Source organism: Eutrigla gurnardus (assembly GCF_963514095.1).
Source record: "Eutrigla gurnardus genome assembly, chromosome: 4".
NCBI classification, from domain to species: domain Eukaryota; kingdom Metazoa; phylum Chordata; class Actinopteri; order Perciformes; family Triglidae; genus Eutrigla; species Eutrigla gurnardus.
Window position 1 is genome coordinate 12,776,813 of NC_139918.1, and position 24,290 is coordinate 12,801,102.

A 24,290-nucleotide genomic window follows, 5' to 3' on the forward strand; every position below is an offset into this window, starting at 1 on the left:
CCCCTGTTGTTCAGTGCATGTACAATACCAGCAATTCTTTGACATTTTGAGCACACGGAACCTGGCTCTGTCCAAAAGTAAGACGAACCACCATCTAGCACCTCCAATGCTCACTAATTAATAAGTTATATCTCACTTGTTTCATGCTTTCGAATAAAAAAAAAAGACACACACACTGTGGAAATTCCAGGAAAAGCAAAGGAATAGAGCGCTGTAGGAATCAGTCCTAAAACTCTCCAATGAGTCAGCATTTTTGCACTTCCGGCTCTCTTGCCTCAAAGTCGATGAGTTTTTTGAATGAGTTTTTGGTCCACCAAGGGAGAAGTCTCAGGTTGAAAGGGAAATGAAACAAACACAGGACTTTCACCCAGGAGACCACTGTTTGTTTCCAGGGTGAAATCAAAAGTTTTGTTTTGTTTGAATTTCTAACGTTAACAATGTACTGCAACTATAATCTGGGTGCAAAAACCTCACAAGCTTAACCGAGAATGCAGTTAGTTGTAATTTTGTAGCAGACGGGGTTGGACATAAACACCTTTGCCTCGAGGCATGGCCGACCACATTTCCTACCAAACATTCTTTTTACCTTAAATGCTTTGTTATATCCTGTAGGAATTGATAACAACAACAAAAAAGTTAATATTGTACTATGAAAAAAACCCACGTTTCTACTTTGCCTTAATTTTCCACCACTGAACGCTGTCTCCTACTACTTTCTTACTTTGACTCTTACGCCCTCATCCTCTAAATGGATATTTCCCTGCTTCTCCCTCTCCGTCTCTCTTCACTTATTTAATTTGGTATCACATTATGGCTCCGGAGAAGAAAGTTAATTACGCAGCATTTTGAATTATGAATTGTGATACAGTTTGGCAACATATTGCCTCATTCCTTACCGCAGACTGAAACTGTGATGAGATCTTTCACAGTTACTTTGCAAGTATCAAAGGTGCCATGTTCACTGGAATCTTTTATAGGAGTTGAATTTTATATTAACTTGATATCATCTTTTGTTGAAGCCCACATGACAGAAGAAGGGCTTCATTCCAAAAAGCAATATTCAATGAATTAATTATGGTAGAAAAAATGTCTTTATTTCTCACTTTGCAGGATGCCATAATATGATTTTAATGGCATTTACTATAAGGGAACAGGTTATTTCTCACAATAATACAGTCCACCAGGGACTAAAATTGAAAAAGGTTTACTAGACTTCACATGATAGAGACCGAGCAAACTTTGTTTTACACATTATAATATTAAATTCACAGTAAGAATGAACAACAAATTGCAATTATCATTGTAATGTTATGCTGGGTAAATATACAAGAGACTTGCTGTTGAATTTTTCAAATGACAAAGAGTGAAGCAGACAGACGGTTCGACAATATACATTTGGAGGAAATATCCAGGATGTCAAACTGAGTGATCCATTTTAATGGATAAAAATGATGCAGAAGTAACGACATAATGACAACGACTAATAAAAAGTCAGAAGTCATCATTTGTTTAGCAAATAATTTTGGAAATGACAGAATCACACGCAAATATTCGCGATGGAATTTGAAAGTTGAAATATTTAAATTTAAGCAAATAAAACATTTGTGTCATTCACGTCATTTCATTTCATCTTGCTGTAGAAATGTATGTATCATAATTCTCTGCAAGTAACCAGAATCCTATCGAAAAATACCATTGGCATTTGGTTGAGGGAACCAGTGTGATGCTCACATTAGGGATTGACCTACAAAATTAAACTGGTTCGAGATTTAAATTATATTCCCTATTCGCCTCCAGTGGATTTAGGTGGAGGTGGAAAAATCTCTGAGAGAAATATCTCTAAGTCTGGACAAATAAAACCAGACTTGTCTACATTGATAGAATCCATTATGGAAGAAAGATAAATATATTTTTTAAAGTTTTAGTTGACAGTCCACCCTGGTTTTGCTCTTCATGCTGACAATTTAATGTGTAATGACAACATCCTGCCAACAGTCCTCACATTCCACGTTTAATTTCTACACATTACTATTAAGACGTTTACAACTTTTGGTAAATATAAGTACGGATTTGAGTGGAGATCAGACTCAACAATTACACACCATACTGTTCGTGACCCCCCCCCCCCCCCCCCCCCTCTTTCTCTCCCCCAGTCATTTACATTTATATTGAATTAGAATCCGTGGTGGAGAGCTAGTGGAGGCAGCCGAGACTGATTATAATGGGAGATTACGAGCTGACTGCACCACCATTATGTCGTGTAATTACAAAGAGAGAGAGAGAGAGAGAGAGAGAGAGAGAGAGGAGGATGGGGTCCTTGGACGCCCAGATGTCAGGATCTATTTCATTTAGGGAAATAATGCTTCCCCCCTTCCACCTATTCCACCTGTAAATATTATAGAGAGCTGAATTACACCTTTTTACACCCATTTTACGGGTCACAATTTATTGGAGATAAATATCAAACAAGGCGTTATAAGGAGGATATGTGGGTCCCCATCAGGCGTCGTGTTCGACTTTATGGCTTCATTTGACTGCATCGATCTGGTGTCGTAATGCATGTAGGATTACTGGACATGCACTCAGGAAGAGAACTAATTGGTTCGACATAATGTAAAGCCCGTTGGAAAAGATCAGCCCTTGTGTTTCCTCTGCTAAAGTACTGTAGTTGACAGATTTTAGACTCGTTATTGCTGTATTATAGGAGTAGAAGAGCCAGTTGGTAGATTAAAAGGAAATTACATAGACGACAAATCAAATATGTAGTCACAATGAAATTACAAATTATTATTCCTGTAAAATCATTTTTACACATTTCTAAAGGCATAAAAGCCAACCAATAAGACAAATTATTAAACAGTGCCTCCCCGGCAACTGTCGTCATACGTACCATTCTTAATTACCTTTCCAGGGAAATGGATTTCTTTCTGGACCGAACGGTTGCAATTTGAAACTGTTTGAAACATGAAACAATCAAAACAAAACATGCTACCATACAACAGTTAGGTTAAGGCAAAACCACTTGATTAGGGTTAGTAAAGAAAACATCATGATTTGGCTTTAAACACGGAGTCATTTGGAAAAACCACAGAGACTTTGACTTTGAATGCATCGCCAAACTGAAAAAGTCCCGCCCCTTCATTCAGACCTCTTCAAAGCTGCTCCCTCGGAACGCCAAATGAGTGCTGAGTGCAATCAGGAAGTAAGCGTTGACAGACAGGCAGATAACATTTTTTAAATGTTTTTATGTCAGAGAATTTAATGTATCTTTGCTATCAGTATGGTACGAGGATTTCAAGTAATATAACAGAAAGTGTTTCTGAAAAGAATCACCTACTCAACCTTTAAATGTTTACGAAAAATGAAATGAAACAAAAATGCTACGTACTTGGTTATGTTTAGGCAATAAAACAACTTTGTTCAAATGGGACACAAACAGCAATCTCCTGATTAAAGTCCTGTGTTTTTTGACCCGTCGACCACAGCAACCTCCCCCCTACGTGGACAACCACAGACTCATTTGAAACAAATTTGCGTGGCATCAAGAGCAAATTTAATCTACCAAAAAAATACGTTCCACTCAAAATGTAATTCATAATGCAGATCATTTTTAGGAGACCAGACTGAAGCAGTATAAACAGACCATTTTGCGCTTTTTGACAAGATTTTAAAATGTGGAGTGAAGTATTGCAGAGTTGCCTGGATGATCATTTGATTTCAACACAAATATGACTCAGAAATTGTTGTTTCTTTGCATGTGATTTAACAAAGCATAAAGGAATGAAAAACAAAAAATACATTGAATTAAAGGTACAGCTAGGACGGATGTGTCTGAATGTACTGTTCATTTTGTCTTTAAATGTATGTTCACAACTGAAAAATATCAGTACAGCAACTGTGTCGTAGAACTGCATTTTGAAAAGCTGGCTGCAATTTACATTATTCTAAAAGCAAAACAAATCTCAGGTATAATTGTTTGTCATGGTGTGTTTTCTATAGCTAACAGGTTGTGCCAGCCATAGTTCTCTCCAATGCGTGATCCCGTCATGTGTCTATGTAGAGATTCAGTGCTCATTAAAGAAAATGAAGAGGAGGCTGCCACTTAGTGTATAAGTCCGCCTGTCACGTAAGAGAGCAAGACGCTCTTGAAATTCTGTTTTAATTGAGATTTTAAAGTGATAAACTGCGACCGTGTCGGCTCTGTTTGCTGTCATTGCTTTACTTTTGCACTCACAGTCCAAACATCTTGTGGACCCTTAATTATAGCGGAGCCACAAGACCCTTCAATCACATCTTACAAGCTTTTCCAGGTGAGGGTGATCACGAATATTCATGGGAGGATTACTGAACGTGCCTCGCAGAAACAGGTCCAGGGGGGAATGTGTCAGGTGCCCACCCTGGCCTTCACCTACAAAATGTTAATTAAAAAGACACCAACCAAGAGACTCAGAATCACCACAAAGAAACACAGATTGACAACAAAGAGACACCGAACCACAAAGATGTGTGTAATGATGACAAAGAGTATAGTATAAAGTTGTTGTGTCTTGCTCCTATGTAGGAGAGGTTGTGGGTCCTTTTGCATGTCTATGGCCCATTGTCTCCTCATCTGCCCATGCAAATATAATATTCAAGTCTATTTTATCTATAGAGTTATATCATAACAAAAAGTGATCTCAGGACACTTCACTTGAACACGCTCCTGATTTGAATGAATACGTTGTCATTAAGTTGCCTACAAAGCACTGGTTCAATCATACCTAGCCAGACGTCTCCCAAATAATATATAGAATTTCAGCAAATGAGTATCCGCTGTATGAACAACCCCTGACACCAATCAACACTGTTTCATCACTCCTTTAAATTCATGTCTTAACTCCATCTGCACCACCCCGTGGTACTCACCCCCATCCTAATCAAGTGAGAACCATGTTTCCCCAGCACATCAAAAACAACATCCCAACCAGCCTGGATCCTGACCAGTTTGCATACAGAGCCAACAGGTCCACAGGGGACACCGTCTCCACTCAACCCTCACACGTCTTGAAAAAAACAACACCTACATCAGAATGTTGTTGATTTCAGCTCAGAATTAAACACAATTGCTTGAGTACCTCACTCTGAACCTGGTTATTAGATTTCCTCACAAACAGACCCCAGGCAGTTCAGATTGGCAGCAACACCACCTCCACTGTGGTGTTGAACACCGGAGCCCCCCAGGGCAGTGTTCTCATCCCCTCCCTGTTCACGTTAAAGACCAGCGACTGGCCCCTGATCCCAAACTGCTCAGCAATCGTCTTTAGACTAAGCGACGCGGTGGACAAGCTCATCAGTTGACATTTTAGATGTTTGTCGGCTCTACGGTGGCTCTGAGTGGACAAACAACTCTAAACCAACTGAAAACATTTTTGAGGGACGAAGATTCAGTTTTGGCACAACGTGAGGTCGTATTTATATTTAACGTGCAACAATTTTGGATGAAAAAAACAGACTCATGCACTGTGCAAAGCCTTAAATCCTTTGTATAGTTTAGCTGTACGGTCCAGCAGTTTCCTGGACTTCTACCTTGATTGTTTCAGTGTTGAGAAGCCTGATAGACACTTAGAAATAGGGACCTGGTTAAATGAGGGAAATGAAAAGCAGGAAACTATCTCTAACTAAAAGATGCTTTTTCTTGTTTTTTGGCATTTATGGGCACAGAGCAGCAAAATCAATTAAAAAATCAACTGCATGGTGACTTTTAAAAATGCACCTATATAACTGTATAATCAAGTGTTCTTCTTTGCCAGGCTTAAAAGACTAAAAAAGGAGGACTAAAGAGATACATTTTTGAGTGGATGCAGGGCAGATAGTTCTGACACAGCTTCAACTACTTCCAAGCATGGAGAATCTTTCCAAACGTATTAAACATCACTTTAAAGAGGATTCATGTCACTGGAAGTCATAATCACTGTTAGCGTACATTAGAGGGTCCTCCACTGTTTGTTGCACTTAAATGAAGGGTTTATATTCAATAATGCACACAGCCACACAGCCAGATCGTCAGTTCCAGTCCCAAACGTATCCGTCCAAAACTTTTAAATGAATTTACAGACAATGTAAATAAGCCAATATGCTGGTGGCATACAGGGGAGCTAATTGGTTCCTGATACATACTGTCCAATATCCTTAAAAGGAGGCTGCTCAGCCTGCAATATGTAAATTGCGAGGCTGGGATGGTAATTAAAGATAACTGCAGGCATATTGTCGTATTGTATTCACAGTGTTGGCATTTTCATCAGTCCTGAAGTCAGTCACGAGTGTAAGACTCCCTGAAGACATCCCTCAAATCTTCCTTAAATTAATTCTCAAATGATTTTTTCTAAAATTATGGCATATTTCATATGGAGGTGTCAAAGTTCAGGATCAGATACAGAGCAGCAGCCATTCAGTTGATGCTTTTATGTGCTTAAACAGCTTTTAATGATTTTGTTTCCTCTCTGTTCGGTTCGTAATAAAAAAAACACCCATTTCAACTTCCAGGATTAACGAGGACAATAACAACCGCCATTAAGCCAGATAGCTCTGATATTTGAGGCTGAACTGTGAGGAGTTGGCAAGCATCATTATCACTGCCAAGTCATAAAATGTTCAGTCTGTGAAACGCTGATAATACAGGACCTTTTCATATTTTCTTTTTAAGTGCCTCCGTGGAGTTTATGAGGTGAAAAGTAACTCAGTCGTGATCACACTGGACAATGGCCCCGCCTAGTGTTCACTTTATGCTACTGCTATTTTTGTGTGGTCAGATGACATTTATTGTGACAGATATATAGTAAATGTCCTGTAATGGCCTGTTCGCTTGTCACCAGCCTCGTTGGGGCTGCATTTGCTGTTTGTTGGAGCACTACATCAGGGCTCAAGCACAGTGGCGTGTCCAGACATTTTTGATAGGGGTGGCACCAGTGGGGCACTGACATATGCAGGGGTGGCATGAAGTGTGAGCAGGAGCGCCTGCGCAGACATATACACTCACGTATGCACACCCACACCTAACAAGACAGGATAAACGTTTAGCTTATTACCGTTACAGCTTTTAACTACAGGCACAGTAAGTGTAGTGAAATGTAGGTTTCTCACATCTTTCTCGACGACGCTCCAGAAACGTGTTGCTTCCATAGACAGTTTGTTTCACGTGTAGGTTTGCTCAAACTTCTTCTTCTTCGGGACTTTTTTTTTTGCAGGCTACATACTACTTTAGCGCATCTCTGCTGCCTCTCAGGTTTGAGAAGGAACTGCAACTCTAAACAAGCTTCCAGTTTACATTCAGTGCCGTGAATATTGGGGTGGCACTTGGGGTGGCCAATCAGATTTCAGGGGTGGCCCGTGCCACCCTAGGCCACTCCCTGAACACGCCACTGCTCAAGCATCGTGACGCATTTCAACCCTCAGGATCCTGAACAGGCTGCAGTACGATCCCCGATCCCAACCTGCTTGGTGATCACTCACCGCAATAGTCAGGGGGGCAAAAACTTTTGTGGACATGTTTTGGTACAAGCTGTCACCCTATTTTTTAGTTAGAAGACACCCATAGGTAAGATATTAGGGTGGTTGTCAAGCTGAAATTTAATTTTTGTGACTTGTACAAGCAATTTCAGGACAATTTTTTGGTTTCCTGCTCAACACGACATGCCAACAATAAATGTTGAATATCTCCACAACCACAAGGGCCATATACATAAAAAATGGTATCAAATGAAAGCTAACACTCATGGGATGTCTGCTGAAGTGAATGAACTCAGAATAAACATTTTTGTACAGTTGAAGAGAAACCAGAACCAGTTTTCAAGGTGAATATCAGCTTGGAAACATAACATAGTATCCCAAAACCTCTATCAATCAGTACCCCTACGGGAATGAGTCATGCCACGTTTTAGGCTTGTTGGCAGAGACAGTGCAATGCTGCACAAGTTATAATACTTTAATGTCCAGGCGGAAATGTAGAACTCTAGATGGTGGTCTATGGCACTTGACTTCATTAATGTACCAGGTTGTAACACAAATGATATTTAATTGACATATCACTCATTAATTCCATCCTAACATAACTGCTCTCTCACTTCTTGTGGAGAAGATGAGGGCACTGCTGGAACACTTTCCATGCAGTCCTTTTTCCTATTCCAGTGAACTGAGTTACATCCAGTGATGGCATGAAATGCCAACAGACCATTCAGAATCTCATTTGACATTTTAATATCATTCACTTGTAGCGTGGTTTCTTGGCAGTTCCTGCTTTCATCCACATTTCTGGGCTCAGCAGGTGTGCAAACACAAGAAGCAACAACAGTGCATCTGTGTCTGCACTGAATGATGAGCCTCTCAGACCCTTTGGTTGTGGCATCAACAGGATGTATAGGTATCTGCTTCTTCGTGTGCAGCCCATAGGTGGGAAACATCGATCCCAGCTGCCGTCGCCACTTGCTGCCGTCAGCATCAAAATCACCATCTAGGAAGCCCTGGTAGACCCGTGGTGCCGTCTGTGCCCGATGTTCCATGTCTGCTATGAATACAGCACCCCATCTTGTGTGGTGGGTGTGATCATATGCGGCAAACCTAACAAACTGAAAGCATCGAACTTCTAGTGGTGATCGGCTGGCAGTTGCTTGCAAGATTTAGTGACTTCTTTTCATTTTCAGAGCGTTTTTTTCAGGCGGGAAATAAAAATCACATTTGTAAAAGCTGCATAGCATGTTTTGTGCCATTTTATCTTTTCAGTTTCTGTGTCCAGAAACTCCTCAATTCTCTCCAGGGCATCAGCATACTCCACGTCTTGGTATTTCGCCCGTTCATTCTCAATCTAATACACTTTAGCCCATTCTCAGAAGGATTTCTTAGGGCTTTATCTTGGCTGTATTTTCCATATTTGTCTTGACAAATGAAATATTTTTCCCCAGTCAATATCTCTTCCTATTTGTTTTTCTTTGGACGCTAGGCTTACAGCTCCCTCTGAATCCATGTTATCTCATCTGAAAGGCAAAAATGTTTCACTACACTAGTCTGATTGGTTTCTGACTGGTTAATATCATCTGACATTAGCTGAGGGCTTGGCTATCCAACAAACTGGTCAACATTTTTAGCTAGCAGACTGTAAAATAGGCTGCTGTGCAGCAAATCAATTTTAAACATAATATTTCCATTACACATCTGCACAAAACTTAATTGACCTATTAGTAAGTAAGCTAGCAATTCTGAAAGTAAATTAGCCTAGCTGTCTGCTAGCTCTGCCTGGGAAGTATAGAAACATTTCAGCTTACCTGTTCCTGGCAACATTTGATGGTAGAATCTTGAGGCAAATGTTTGTGACAAATAGACCAAGTTCATCTGTTGCGTGATTGTGTGATTCACTCCTTCATAAAGTTTTGTTCAGACTGTTGACACTGTGATCATCTTTACTGGATCTGCTGCCTCATGCCAAATCACAGCTGTGCTGACAAAACAGTGCCCCTTGTGGTGTGATACTCTTGTGGTTATTATTTGATTTGATTGATTATTATTTTTTAATGATCATGCTATCACATAAATTGGTTTATATTGCACATTTGCCCAGAATTACAGTAGGTAACATGGACGAAAATAGAAGCACTTAGAAGCAAAAAAATCTGCTTCTAAATACATTTTGTAAGCTGACAACCTGGCTAGAACACATGTTGAGGGGTTAAATATTAATACTTGATAGGTTGTATGCTTGTACCAAAAAGTGTCCGACAAAGTTTTAATATCAGTTTTGGCCCCCTGACTACAATCTGTCCTTCATCTCCGCTTTGCTTTGAGCTGCCGCCGCAGCCTCAGCCAAAATCTCACTCTGAACTCTCACTCTGAAGTTAAAAACTTGAGAGCCCTGCTCCATGAATGCATATATTTATGTTATTGCAAGTAAGCATTTGTAAATGGACTTTATTTGCCAATAATAAGGAAGGAAGGTAAATAGTGGAAGCAAATGAAGAGCGCTTGGCCATAGCAACCAATAACAATACATAGATAAATACATTTTAATTTATATATATATATATATACCATCACATACAGATGACAGGAGAGGTCAAAAGGCTGAGCCCTAAGGTGGCGCATTGCTGTCACATTGTACTACGTATATGTGTGACATTATAATTAACAATACAGTATAGAAGTATGTACAGTATGAAAACAGTTAACTAATATCTACTACGACATCTAAAGTACGTTTAAGCGCGACTTTTATTTTGAAGGCTTTGGTGATACATACAGGAAGTAAATATTGCTCACAAACGGACGGCTTCCGTTTTATATCCTGTTTGAGTTGTACCTGCGTAATGTTTGGTTCTCATTCTACTTAGCAGTTGACGTTGAGGTGACTTCGCCTCCAGCGATGAGTGCTGTTATCCCTCGCATAGAGCAGCTCTCTGCCAGAGTGGTTCGGGTGTTGGGCTGTAACCCGGGACCGATGACCCTGCAGGGGACCAACACGTACCTGGTCGGCACTGGGCAAAGGTAACACTGGGCACTTATGTCACCATTTACTATGTTCGCTTAGTAAAGCTTACTGTAGTATTATGTTTTCTATTCAAGAACATTTGTATTTTGGTCTCAATGTCCTTGTATTCGTACGTAAACGTTGTATCTTCTGAGATACTCCTAAAGTAAGTTAACGCGTGGTAAAGGACGTCACGCCAAATTCCGTTCAAATGTTTCTAAACCCAGTGTTTGCTTGCCTTTAGGCCAAAATGCATAGCGTGTAGACCGAAACTGAAAATGTACGCAATTGCCATGTTCCACGGGTTATTTCGGCTTATACTCAATATGACAGATATTAATCAAACTAGACACACACACACACACGCACACACACACACACACACACACACACACACACACACACACACACACACACACACACACACACACACACACACAGGCTCTGTAACTCACAGAAAGAGGTGAAGAGCCACAGAGACATTGGCTTGCACCGGGAATGTGAGAAATGTGAAGCGAAAAAAAAGAAAAGTTTTCCTTTATTTTGAAAAGTATAAATATTTAACATTTGCTTCTTGGCCATAATTATTGTTTCAACATTTATGACAAATACTAGCATATTGTATAGAAACATTAAAAACAAAAAGAAATCCTAGAATCCCCGTGCTGTAAATGTGACTATTCCCAGCAATGAAACAATACATCTTCTAATTGTATAATACTGCATCATAAAACTCTGATTAACACACCTGTTAATTCCTGCACTGGGCTGTAACTTGAACACAACAGACTAAAAGGATGTCTCATACTGAACCCAGTGGCCAGTACCAAACATTTCAGGTACAAATATGTGTACCTAGCAAGCACGTACCAAGATGATGTGAATTCACAGTGAAAAGGAATGAAATATAGGGTGGAAGCAAAAAGATGTTTCGTCTTTATAGATTAAGAAAAAATAGATAAATGGAAAATGATAAAATACAGAGAGAATTTGTGTATATGAATACAGCTGCTTTTTAAAGCCTTGAATATGCACAGAATCTAAAGTGTGTGATTATTATCCAGGCGGGTGCTAATAGACACCGGAGACCCTGCTGTCCCTGAATACATCAGCTGTCTGAAACAGGCACTAGGGCAGTTCAACACCAGCATCCAGGAGATCCTCGTCACACACTGGCATCACGACCACATAGGCGGAGTCGAAGACATCTGCAGGGACATCACTGGTAAGGACCATGTTATTGAATTGGAAATCAGTCTGAATATTAAATCCAAACTCTAACCGCCCTGGATTTATAGTTTACAGACATTAATAGTAGAGGTGAAGTTGCAGAATGAAAAATAAACATATTTAATCATATCGTTTGTTTGGCAGACCAATATTTGTGTGTTGTCCTTCCTGCAGGTTCTGAGGTCCAAGTGAGCAAGCTGCCTCGCTCCAGCCAAGTCAAAGAGATGGCCGGAAACAAAAGCTTGACTTATCTAAAAGATGGAGATGTTGTCCGGACAGAGGGGGCCACGCTCAAGTCAGTATGATTCATGTGCAAGAGGCACATGATTAAAAAAAAAAGCACACTAAAATATTGTTATTAACAGTGTTATACAAGTATGTTGACTATTAGTTTTCCATGTCTTTTTCCCAGAGTGCTGTTCACCCCGGGCCACACTGACGACCACATGGCCCTGCTGCTGGAGGAGGAGCAGGTGCTCTTCTCTGGGGACTGTATCCTGGGAGAAGGCACGGCCGTGTTCGAGGATCTCTACAGCTACATGCATTCTCTGAAGATCCTGCTGGACTCTCAGGCTGAAGTCATCTACCCTGGTGAGTGAGCGCCAATTAGTATGTATGGTGCACACTTTTATTTCTTTAGAAGCTCTCTCAATAATCTTTTATTAAAACATTTATTTATTCAGGGGAGCTTCTCTCAGGGTAATGTCCTGATTTTTTTAGAGGGGCCTCTCAACCTTATACACATTTTACACCTGGAAGCTGCTGAGGACAACCATTTTCCATTTAATCATCTTTCAGATTTATTTAATCAGTCCGGGAATCGAACCAGAGACCTTCAAGTCACACAATTATTCACTTATTTCATGTTTTTCATCCGTTCAGTTGTCTGTACTTTACAGGCATTCGCCAGAATTAAAGATGTTGTGAAGTCATTCAGATATTTGGACAAAAACCCTGCTGCTGTTCTCTGTGCAGGTCACGGCCCTGTGGTTCAGGATGCTGGCTCAAAGATCAGACACTACATCAGCCACCGGGACCAGAGAGAGCAGCAGATCCTGGCAGCCATTCAGGATGGAGCAGGAAAGGCTTTCTCCTCAATGGAGCTCGTCAAGATCGTCTACAAGGTCAGGACTCAACCATCTGTTACTGCTGGTGTTTCCACCCTTTAGTCTAGAAGCTAAGACCAGCAGTACAGTTCAACCCCTGAGCGGTCCTGCCGGGTACAGGAACAGTGGCCTCAATTACACCTAGACATGTCGCTCAAAAAGATGTGTACCAACCAGGAAGAGTCTGATTACCACAAAGAAACATAACATTACTACAAAGGACTACAAAGGACTACAAACCAACTACAAAAGATGCAAAATAGCTGCAAAGAGACCTCATTGATGATCAAAAAATGGGCAAAGCAACCTCAAAGAGACACAAAGACAGAAAGGAACGACAGAGACTAAAGAGAACTCCCAGAGAATTGCATATTCTCTACAAAGAGATTCAAAGCAACAACTAAATGATTCAAAACAGCTGAAAAAGAAGACACAAAGAGACTCACAACGATGATGAAAAGGGGCACAACAACCTCGAAAAGAGACACAACATGAGTACAAATAGACAAAAAGCAACTACAAAGAAACTAAAAACGACTTCAAAAAGAGGGAAAAAACAACCACACAAGAAATAACTACATAAAGACCAAAACAATTATAAAGCAACGCAAAACAACTACAAAGAGACAATAAAAAAGGAGCAAAACAACTTCAGAGACACACAATGACTACAAACAGTTACAAATAGACATTACATGGTTTCATTTGGAGTGTTTTTGCAGCTGTGTTCTGTCTGTGTGTCTTGCCTCTATGTAGGAGAGATGAAGGGCCCTTCAGCATTTCTGTACCCAGGGGCCCGTTGTCTCATAATCCACCCGTAAACAAAACGTAGACAAATTTGGACTGTTGTGAGTTTCTGATCGAGAAAGTTCCTCAAAATACAGAGTAAAGCAAGGACAAGTCTATGGAAGTGACTTGAAAATACGCAGTCTGCAAGCAATCACACAAGTTTACCCGTCCGTAGTCATGAAGGTGGCCATAGACGATGCTTGTTTTTCATTCAAAGCAAAATGACAGACTCACTGCTTCTCCCCAGGACACTCCTGAATATCTGCACCCTGCGGCTAATGTGAACCTGGTCCATCACCTCAAGAAACTGGAGAAAGATGGCAAGATCATGCTGGGTACGTTCTCTGATGACCAATGCATAACATACTGAGGGTTTAGAGCAGCAGCTCGGCCAGCCACTATTAACAGACGGGTCAATTCAACCAAAATGGATGTATCTGGCAATGCAGATAGTTCTGGTATAAGATACGCTTTAGATTTAGTTGATTAATTTCCAAAACATAAACAATAAAGAAAGCAGTATAAACTCATATTGTATTAATATGTTTATATGACTTGAATAATAAGAATGTTGCATTAATTTAGTGTAGGGTACTTGGATACAGCACCGAGTTTGTCCACAGGGGGCGCCAAAATCAACACTAAAATAAAGTTCCTCATAGGTTTCGTCTGCTCATGTCAAACCACCAGATTAAGATGATTGATTGCAAATGTTGTTGGTGATTTAGACAATGAGGCTTTGCACTCGGTGAATGTGAGCTTAAACACTAATACTTTTCCAACAGTGAACATCTCTTCAAAGAACATGAAATGGAAGAGTGTGCTGTGATGTCCACAGAGACTGTGAAGAAATGCACTGGAGTTGACCATTTGGCAAGGAGGACGAAAATCCATCTGGTCGACAGTTAATTGTTTTGGTCGAAAAATGATCTCCATTCAGCAAAATGTTTATGCTTGATTCCTTAGAGCTGCCGATTGATGGATACAGTTCAGATAATCAGGGATGGCGGTCACACTTGTTGCCTTGGATGTTTTCTTTCGCGACTCTGTCATCAGTTTTGTTGATTTCAAACAAATCTGGCTGCCTTTGCTTAAATTAGAAGCAGATAAATACAGCTGTGATACACCTCCTTCTTTGAGTTATTTACCTCAAAAGACACTTCACCTCTGTATAAAATAGATTTTAAAAGGAGCTGTTTGGCAGAAGATTTGCTTACATGCTAAAGTGTATTATTTAATTCAGGGAACAAGGCCTCTGTGTTTGTGTGTGGGTTAAATAAGGTCAGTAGGATGAAGAAATCCAGAGTAAAGTTCAAAAATGAATTTGAATATAAACCTTGTGTGCTCTCAGAGACTGCAATGCTTTTACATCATGTATATTTCTATTCAGATCAACATTTAGAGTCCTTCCCATCTGTCACCTTTATTAAAACGTTGTTTTTGTCTTTTCAGTCCTGATTATGTAAGCGCTTGTTCCAGAGATGCTGCACAAGTACACAGTCGGTCACTAGGTGGCAGTCTCTGCTAGTTCATTTTATTGGGTCAAAACTTGAAACAGTAAATAATGATCATATACACTTTGTCAACATATGGCGAACCTTAGAAATATATTTTGTTAAAAAATGTGAAGACTGTTTGATGGAAAAGATCGTTGAAAATATTAAAAGATCCACAGTATTCCACTGTGAGTTGAATTTGTATGGACATGAATGAGAATTTTGTGCATTTGTGATCATTATTATATCATCCTGTGGGATGACCTTTAGTTATATATTACATATAAACCCATGACTGCTGGAGTGAGTTCACCAAATAAAAACAGCTGAACATGATCTCATCTAAATCCTCATGTTGACCCACTATACATATGAGTAATAATGAGATCTACTGCATGAACATTTGACCTGTGGTCGACTCCTCTGTGATGATGCTTGTCTGTTTTCATATTGACTAACGGTTCCGTTGCAATCTGACTAATTGGGATTTTTTTATTTACAGGAAGAGCTTTTCCTGTCGTCTCTGTAGGCTGTTCTGCATAAACTGCATGTTTTGGAGCTGAGAGGCGTCTAAACTGAAAGCAACTTTGCCACTTACACTAAAGAAGTGCAGCGCATGAATCATTCGGCACAGACACTGTGTAAATCACATTATATGATTTCTAGGGTGGTAGGTCAGCCTTGTAGGAAAGAATATGGTATTTTACTGGATTTTGTTGGGCAATTCATCTTGAATCTTGAATGGGCAATTCAAGCGGGAACATTTGCATTAAAAATGCCATTTCCTGGGCTATTTCCTATGTTACTGCTGATATGTTACACTGAAATAAAAACAACATGCATACTATACGTCACTCTAGGAATATTGTATTAACAAAAAGATTAAAACATTTGTTTTTTTTGTAAGGCTCTTAGACATAATACACCATATACCACCTTAAAACTTTCATAACAGTCAAAAACAAATGAAAATATGTTCCAGAATCATCTCTAAATGATTTTATATCAATTTATTTCCTCCAAAGGTCAATTAAAAAAAACAAACCAACATTATTTTAGGTTAGGTGAGTTATTTGTTATGTGTGTGTGGTGGTGTGGAGAGAGAGAGGGTGGTAGAGAGACACCCAGCTCTGCAGTGTGGTAACGAGATGAGTGGAGGTGGTGGTGATGGAGAGGGAGAGAGAGGGAGGGAGGGGGTCTACTGGTAAAGATAAACAGCCGAGGAGCCTCTGAGCCAGAGGAACATGGCGGCTCCGGCCCTGGACGTAACAGCCGCTCCGTCCCGCAGACCGACGCCTCGCCGAGCGACACATCCCGCACCGCGCGCACCGACGGCCTCTCAACTCTCAGGTAAGTTTCCTGTCGCCCCCCCTCCCCCCATTTCATTCAATCCCTCCCCCCCAAAAAACAATGCTTCCTGAGGGCGGGCGGGTGTAAAGTGTCCGTGCCAGTTCATACTGAGGTTATCATACTTGGTGGTGCACACTTCCTCAGTATAGCGACGCTACATTACCGTTATGACATGTGTCGTTTGGGAAAAGGGCTGAACTAGTTCACTCCGGGAAATAACGAACCGCTATTTATTGTGCAGGTTATTTTCCCGGTGTTGTCGCCTCTTCGGTGACCTGTAAGCGAGTGCACACGTCCATACTTGTCGGCTGAACTGACCGACAGATAGCTATCAGCAGCGAACCGTGTTTTAGACGAAATTACGGCTAGCTAGACGGATAAAAAAAGGCTACTTTACAACGGTAATCCGGCCAAATACGCTGCCAGGTCTCGAAGTCTGTTGGTGGAAAAACAAAATAAGAAAAAGTAAACGCTCACATGCTGGTGTTTGTTTAACGTGTTCAAACATTGCGTGTGAGATAGCTGCACAAATACCCCAAACGGGACTTTGCTGTTTAACTTTTAACAGTTAGCCGTTTAAAGCCCTTCCTGATTAACAGAAGCGACAACTGCCGGTTTATGGGAACCGCGGACGTTGGCCACAGCCGTGCTCGTCTTTGGCTGTAATAAAGTACAGCTTCAATGGCCCACATTTGAAGCCTCGGCGGATTAAGAGGTGTTTATGTGACTCGGGTAAACACACAGGAGTTTCACGGTCGAATATATGATTTATCCTCGGGTGATATTGCTCGGACTTCCTCAACCAACTCGAGCGTCAAGTGGAATAAATATAATCCCATTTGTTAGTTTCAAAATAAAACACCCGTTGGATTTGCGTATTAATCCCTTAAATTTGCTAATGCGTTATGTCACACCGTTTGTTGATAGATAGTTTAAGACGCGTAGTTTCATTGTGTTGAAGTTGTCAATTAGTCATTTCCAAATCAAATGTATCACAGCACTGTTTATTGAGGTAGCCCATTCGCAGAAGTACATATAGGCTAGTCATATAGGTTGTAGTTTTGGACAAACAACCGGTATGTGTAATACCAACATTTATTATAACTGTGTTATTATTCTTGTAGCTGTTTTTTGTTATTGCTTGTATTTTGAAGAGTTGATTGACCAGCTTCCGGTTATTTTTCTGTTCACTATTGTGAACTTGACAGTTTATCGCTCAGTGATGGGAAAAGGCGCACAAGATACTTAACTGGAAAAGAAATGTGTTAAAAAAAGAAGTTGTAAATGTCCAATAAAAAAACAGTCATGGAACAAAAGTTAAAACTATTTAAAAAATGTTAATTCCGGATTGATAACTGAATGAACACAGTATGCTGAGAAAAAACATACACTGCAAATATGTGGTTGGACAACAACAGGTGCACGTATGACGAATCTGTTTGGACTTGAAAGCAATGCGGCATGGGTTGAGCTGCGGGGCTGTGTCTTACTGTGCTGCACATGTTTATAATATAGAAATACAGTGCAGGATAAACTGTGTGTCTTACAGTAGGCATTTCCCAGTGCAGGTTCAGGAATGCGTCCTTATTTGCTGTTGTGCCGGTTTGTCTGTGTTTGCTGTTGTGCTGGTATGTTACTGTAAGGAACCTGTAAGTTTGCCTACGTGACAGGTGCCATCTGACTCTTCTGGATATGTTATCTTTTTTTTTTGCTCTTTATTTTAAGCTTGTTTGCTCTTACCGTGCACCCTAAAGTGAACTTTGAAAAGGACTGCAACATGTACAGGCCAGGTTGCCAGGTTCTTTGTTTATCCCCAGTCTCTGAGAGATAATTTCTGCCTGTTTTGCCTTGTGTTTTCTGAAAGGATTAAGGGTGTTTTCATGCTGTTAATGCAACTGCACAGTTCAGTAACATGATACGTACATTGTGCATGCTTGTTGTTTCCTTTTGTTCGAGGATCTACTTGGATTTGCTGCTATTGTGGATTTGTTTATACTTTATTATCATTTAGTTAACTCTGCTTTAATGCACCAGGGCGATATCGGTATGCTTCAATACCGTTTCAATGCCAAAACTACCTTTTAGTGCTGCAGCAAGAGTGAAGGAATGTACTTAAGACCAAGATCTTAACAAGAGATTGGCAGCTTGCCCAGTGAGGGATCCTTAGTGGCTTGAATTCACTTAACCACGTGATGGGCTCAAATAATGCCCTGACCAATGACAACAGCAGCAGCAGGAGGAGGAGGAAGGGCAGAGGCTTGACTGTGCAGTTCTTTATGGCAGGTTTTCTACCAGGTCTTATCCTCAGCTAAAGAAACACCTATGCTCATTTTCATTTCATGATCATCACATTTCTGCTCTGATATATTCTTATTCCTGGTCCCATTTTGTGGATTAATTGAGTCAAATATAATGAATAAATAAATACATAAATAAATAAATATTGATTGATTCGCGATCTCCATTTTCATGGTTAATCTGCAAACTCACATTTATTGGGATTTACCAAGGTGTGTAGGGTGTGTGTGGGTTGGTGCTGTGTTGGTTTGTGTCTGGCTCTTCTCACTGCCACCAATTTATCACACACACACACACACACACACACACTCCCACACTCAAACACTCTCTTACACACACACACACACACACACACACACACACTGCCACCTGGCTCTCTGTCACGTAGCAGAGACAGTCGTCTTCCAGGTCTGATCCTCCTGAGACCAAGTGCTCTAATTATCCAGCACCACACACACACACACACACACACACACACACACACACACACACACACACACACACAGCCATGCCATGCCATGACTCCTCTGAAAGCCTCCCGTAGTGACTGAATACCATAATTACTGTAATATTCCCTCACCAAAATTCTTACCAGTAGCTAGCTAACTGTTTGTGGCTTGCTAAAGGTTCAGAGAAAGTCATTTCATCCCGTGTATGGATTTAAAATACTCCTCCTGTTGCATACTTCAAATTGAATTTATTATTGTGTGAGGCAACCGGACCACACAAGGAGGGTAAAGTGAAGAGTGCAAAGAAAACAGAAAGGGGTTGCGAGGACAAGAGGAGAGAGAAACAGCGGGAGAACCAACGGTGATGACAGCAATCATAACAACAATGAAAACATATCTGCAGAACCAACAACAGTAGCTAGCTATAGCTGTAGTAGCAAATAACCCAACAAACAAACAAAGACACAATATAAAGTGTGTGCGTGTACACACACACACATACACACACACATATATATACTGTATATACACATAGATGCATGCATGCACATAGCATACACACACACACATACAGATACAATAGAATAATAATAAATAATAGAACATTGAAACAACATCAAATCAACATTAGAATGTGAATACTGTGTGTGTATGTGAATGCATGTGAGTTAGAATTACATTTAATTCTAAGAACGTTGTTTCTGTAACTCAAATGTAATCATCAACTCAGAGTCTTGAGGTTCAACTTGGTGCTGACTAACCTCACAACAACATTTGAATAGTTTGATCCCACACTCCACATTTTTGATCACGGCAGCCACATATTGCAGTGGACTGTGTGGTTTGCGTTGGCTTCCTTAGAGGCTTCCGTGCCATTCAGACAAAGCTGTTTGTCGATCTCCAGTCGTAATTTAAAACACACGGGAGGGGGCGAACAAAGCACAGAGGTTTTATTTCATCTTACCAATGTTGTTTGGTTCTTCAAAGCCAGTCAGAGGAGGCGAAGTGCTCTCACACTTCAAAAACAGCAGCAGCATTGGCATCGCTGCTCACATGGTAGGCAAGGTGATGCAGCGGAGACGTAGCTACCTTGAAAGGTGTATGCACTCGCTTCAGATATATCAGAAGCACTTTGATCAGAAGTGCAGGGCGTTTCTCTTGATTACAGCCTTAATTTAGACCAAAAGCATTGTAAAGTCTAGAATTGAAAGTAGCATGCGTTGCACCAAGAGTTCAGTGCCGTATAGTGGCTAAAAGCTGTTTCACCAGGTTAAGATCTGGAAACACGAAGCAGACCAGAGCCGACTGATCACTAAAGTCTAGCAGGGAGACCCCATAAACACTAGGGAGGCAACGGTTCCCCATAAACACTAGGGATGCAATATTGAACCCTACGGTACGCCATGCACGGTTCAATATGCACTTGAGGTATTTTTGGTTTTGCAAAAAATGTCATGTTTCCATGCTTGTATTTCTCTCTTAATTGGCGGAGCTTTTGAGGAGCATTTGAACACAGCATGTGTGCCGAGTGAACATCAAATCGCTATGTGCAGTGGGGACATTTATTGCAAAATATTTGCAGCCCCTTCCTGTAGTGATGCGTGCTTCCGTCGCCTAATCAAGACGCTCAATCCTCGCTACGCTGCCATCAGGCACATTTTTCAGCCCTAAAGTAATTCCCAACTTCTTTAAAAGAACGCGGAAAGACATCAACGTGGAACTGGCTGAAGAACAGAGTCGAGCACTGACCACGGGTAGTTGGACCTAACAGAGAGTTAGCAATTTTTTTTCTCCTTGCGCACAAAATGTGTACCGAAACAGAACCGAAACCGTAACCCAAGAACCGAGGTATGTATTGAACCGTGGGCTAACTGTATCGTTGCATCCCGAGTAAACTGTACACATTAGGTCATGAATATTCCATAAGAGATTGGCGTGTCAGGGTACATGTACACACATGTACCAGCTGGTTGTTACTGTACTTCAGGTTAAGTGCATCATCTTATCGGTCGTCACAAGTAATGCTTTCTAATCACTCTAAAAAACAAAGACTTTTTATACAGATTTTTATACAGTTTGTAACCATTGCTGTTTTCCAGGCAAAATCACTAGCCCTAACTATTCGACACAGGACTTTCACCCAGCATTGTCCCGCGTGAAATAAAAAAAAAAAACGTTGACTTATTTCTTAATGTTACGTCAGTAACTTAAATAACATAACAACAAAGTAGTTTTGTTGTTTTATTTTGAGCAATCACCAGCATGTTCAAAACTGCGACCGTAGTCTCATAGATAGATAGCGTAATTGAGAATGCAGTTTATTTGTACGATTGGAATGTCATTTGGCAGGAGACAGGGTTGCACGGTCAAAGTTAAGCTCACTTAAACTACAGGAAGTTCCTGAGTTTGACAAATTCCCTGAAAGGCAGCACAATATCAAATTTTGTTGCATATCACACTTTCACATTCACATGCTTTAATAAGTGAAAAAAAACAACAACAACATGCGCAGCAGTCTGCGGAACCTTCCAATGTGCAGACTGTAATGAAAGCCTTACAGGGTGGAAGCAGCAAACCTGAGAGCCAAGTGTAACAGGTTGCGTAACAAGTGCTAATTTGGTTAGCTGGAGCTGACGGCGGCTGTAATTCTCCAGCACTGTGACAGCAGAGCTGAGTTAGAGCGAGTCCACGGGCCTGCAGCCGGATAATGCAAGCTAATAGCTTAACAAGCTTTTGCAGAACAAACGTAGGCCGCGGCCAAAGCTAATTTTGATGTTCATCACCGCTTTTTGGCAGCAGGGCGTTGTTGCTAAGACGACACTGAGGAGACCGTGCAGTCAGAGAAGGATTTTTGTGACCATCGCTGCCAAAAGTCATGGTGATTCTTAATTTTGATAATCCAATTCTCAGCTTGATTTCACACCGTAGTCAGACAAGTTAGAGATGTTTCATCGTAATTCTTTAAACCTGTTGCATCGGGGACTTCAGTCTGCAGACTAGCTCTCTTTTCCCACATTCAAAGCTCTGTGAGGCTTACGCCAGCGTGTTTGTTGTGTTTTGATTCAGCGTCACACATCTGTGGCAGGAAGCTGCACGCTGTGAGGCCTTTGAGGCTAGAAGAGAGTTGTGAGAGAAAAAGCTGCCCTTGAGTCTAAAGACATAGCGGACACCTTCCAAATCACAGCAACACGCAGTGCAGACCTGTGGGCAGATTGGTTGAACCAACACACTGTGGGAAAGAATGAGCATGAGTTTTTCTCAGTTGAAAGAAGAGCAAAGAACGGCACTGAAGGCTTTTGTCGGCGTTTTCTCTCCAAACTTTGTAAAATGCCTGCCCTTTTGCAAACAGTATCCAATGACGGATTCTGTTTAACAAAGCGTCCGGTTGGTCAGGTTACCCCCGGTAGCTATAGGGTGCTAAAATAACCCATTGACATGCTGAAATCTGATTTTTAGCTAAAGCTGCAGGCATTCTGTCTGCGTTTCAGGCCTTGGTTGCATATATTAGTTTCCACTCCGGTGGGCGTGGTTTTCACAGTACAATGAGTTGCAATCTGGGCGTATGGGACTTCCATTCATATTCTCTACCAAATGTACAGTAAATGCACTGGCACTGAAACGCATGTGTTGATAGAGCATCCCAAAGAGTGCTGTGTGGTTTTTAATTGGTGACAAACTTCTTGACTCGGGCCGGGATTATGAGACCGTGATCAACTTCTGTACAGTGAACCAGCTGTGAGCTCAAAGTAGCCGTGGATGTGTGTGTTACCATAGAGCTGCTTAGTGACGCAAATTAATCTCAGGCAGGAAGTCGCCCGTCTCTGCGTGTCTCTCATTGACTTTCTGTGGCTCTCTTAGTCTTCCCTCTCTCTGTGAGTTACAGAGACTCGTGTGTGTGTGTGTGTGTGTGTGTGTGTGTGTGTGTGTGTGTGTGTGTGTGTGTGTGTGTGTGTGTGTGTGTGTGTGTGTGTGTGTGTGTGTGTGTGTGTGTGTGTGTGTGTGTGTGTGTGTGCATACCAAAGTCTACCACAATGCCTCATGCAAATAATTAACAGAGAAACTCTCCATCACTAACAACAAAATATGATTTCAAACATTGGACCATTAGCATGGCTTTGAATTTGTGCGTGTGTGTTTTTACACCTCGATGTCGACTAAGGATATTTTATTTCCTAAACTAAATGTGTTTGTATGCGTTTTTAATACTTGGATACAGTCTGTCGTTCTTATTTAAGAATGTACTTCCTCATGTTTCTGTCACAGCTGTAAAGATTACATAGCCATGGCTTTTCGTTGAGTAATATCCAAATGGAGAAAAAACTTTTTTATTTTAAGAATTCGTTTCTTACACCTGGGATTGTTGAATAAAAAGTCAACAAATCACGGCCATACACAACTTTTAAATATGCACAAACTGAGCTTATTCACAGCCACCGAGTCTTTCTGTCATTGTGTGTGCAGGGAAAAAACGTTCAAACTCGCATGTGTGCTTGCACAATTCACAAAGCAGTTGTGTAGAGATCAGCTGTCCATCCCTCCTGCACACACACACACACACACACACACACACACACACACACACACACACACACACACACACACACTCACACACATGATGTAGCCTACACATATGCAGCTATCTCCACTGGTGGTGGCAGGTGCATGAAGTGTCTCGTGGTTTGATTCCACTGTGTCCAACTGACTGAGAGGACGGCTGTCTGTTTCACCCGTGAACACGCACGCACGCACACACACACACACACACACACACACACACACACACACACACACACACACACACACACACACAGAGAGAGAGAGAGAAACAGCACACACATACACACACACCAGGGGGAAGAGCCAGCAGATGTCTCCAATTTGGCCGCTGACCAAAAAACTCACTTCTTCTTTTTACTACTTTTCATTTTGTCGTCTCAGTTACAGTAACCCAACACACACACACACAAACACACTCTCTCTCTCTCTCCCTCTCTCTCGCTCGCTCGCTGTGCTAACTATTACATTAAAGACTGACTTGCCAAGTCATAGCTGCAGCTCAAAGCTGCAGTTTTTACCACTTCAT

General features: G+C 41.1%; 2 protein-coding genes across 2 annotated transcripts in view; both read left to right on the forward strand.

Annotated features, from left to right (window-relative positions):
* The first annotated feature begins 10,297 nt into the window (after positions 1–10,297).
* lactb2 (lactamase, beta 2) lies at positions 10,298–15,505 on the forward strand. Its single transcript, XM_084008868.1, has 7 exons — positions 10,298–10,506; positions 11,554–11,714; positions 11,894–12,014; positions 12,132–12,310; positions 12,695–12,843; positions 13,862–13,949; positions 14,400–15,505. Exons 1-7 carry the CDS (start codon positions 10,385–10,387, stop codon positions 14,441–14,443), a joined length of 864 nt encoding a protein of 287 aa, XP_083864994.1. The 5' UTR covers positions 10,298–10,384; the 3' UTR covers positions 14,444–15,505.
* Positions 15,506–16,321: 816 nt separating this feature from the next.
* Positions 16,322–24,290, forward strand: part of LOC311012646 (nuclear receptor coactivator 2-like) — a 52,113-nt gene continuing 44,144 nt past the window's right edge. The window contains exon 1 of the mRNA XM_084008222.1: positions 16,322–16,460. The gene's annotated coding sequence lies outside the window, so the exon portion shown is untranslated. The remainder of the gene's footprint in view (positions 16,461–24,290) is intronic.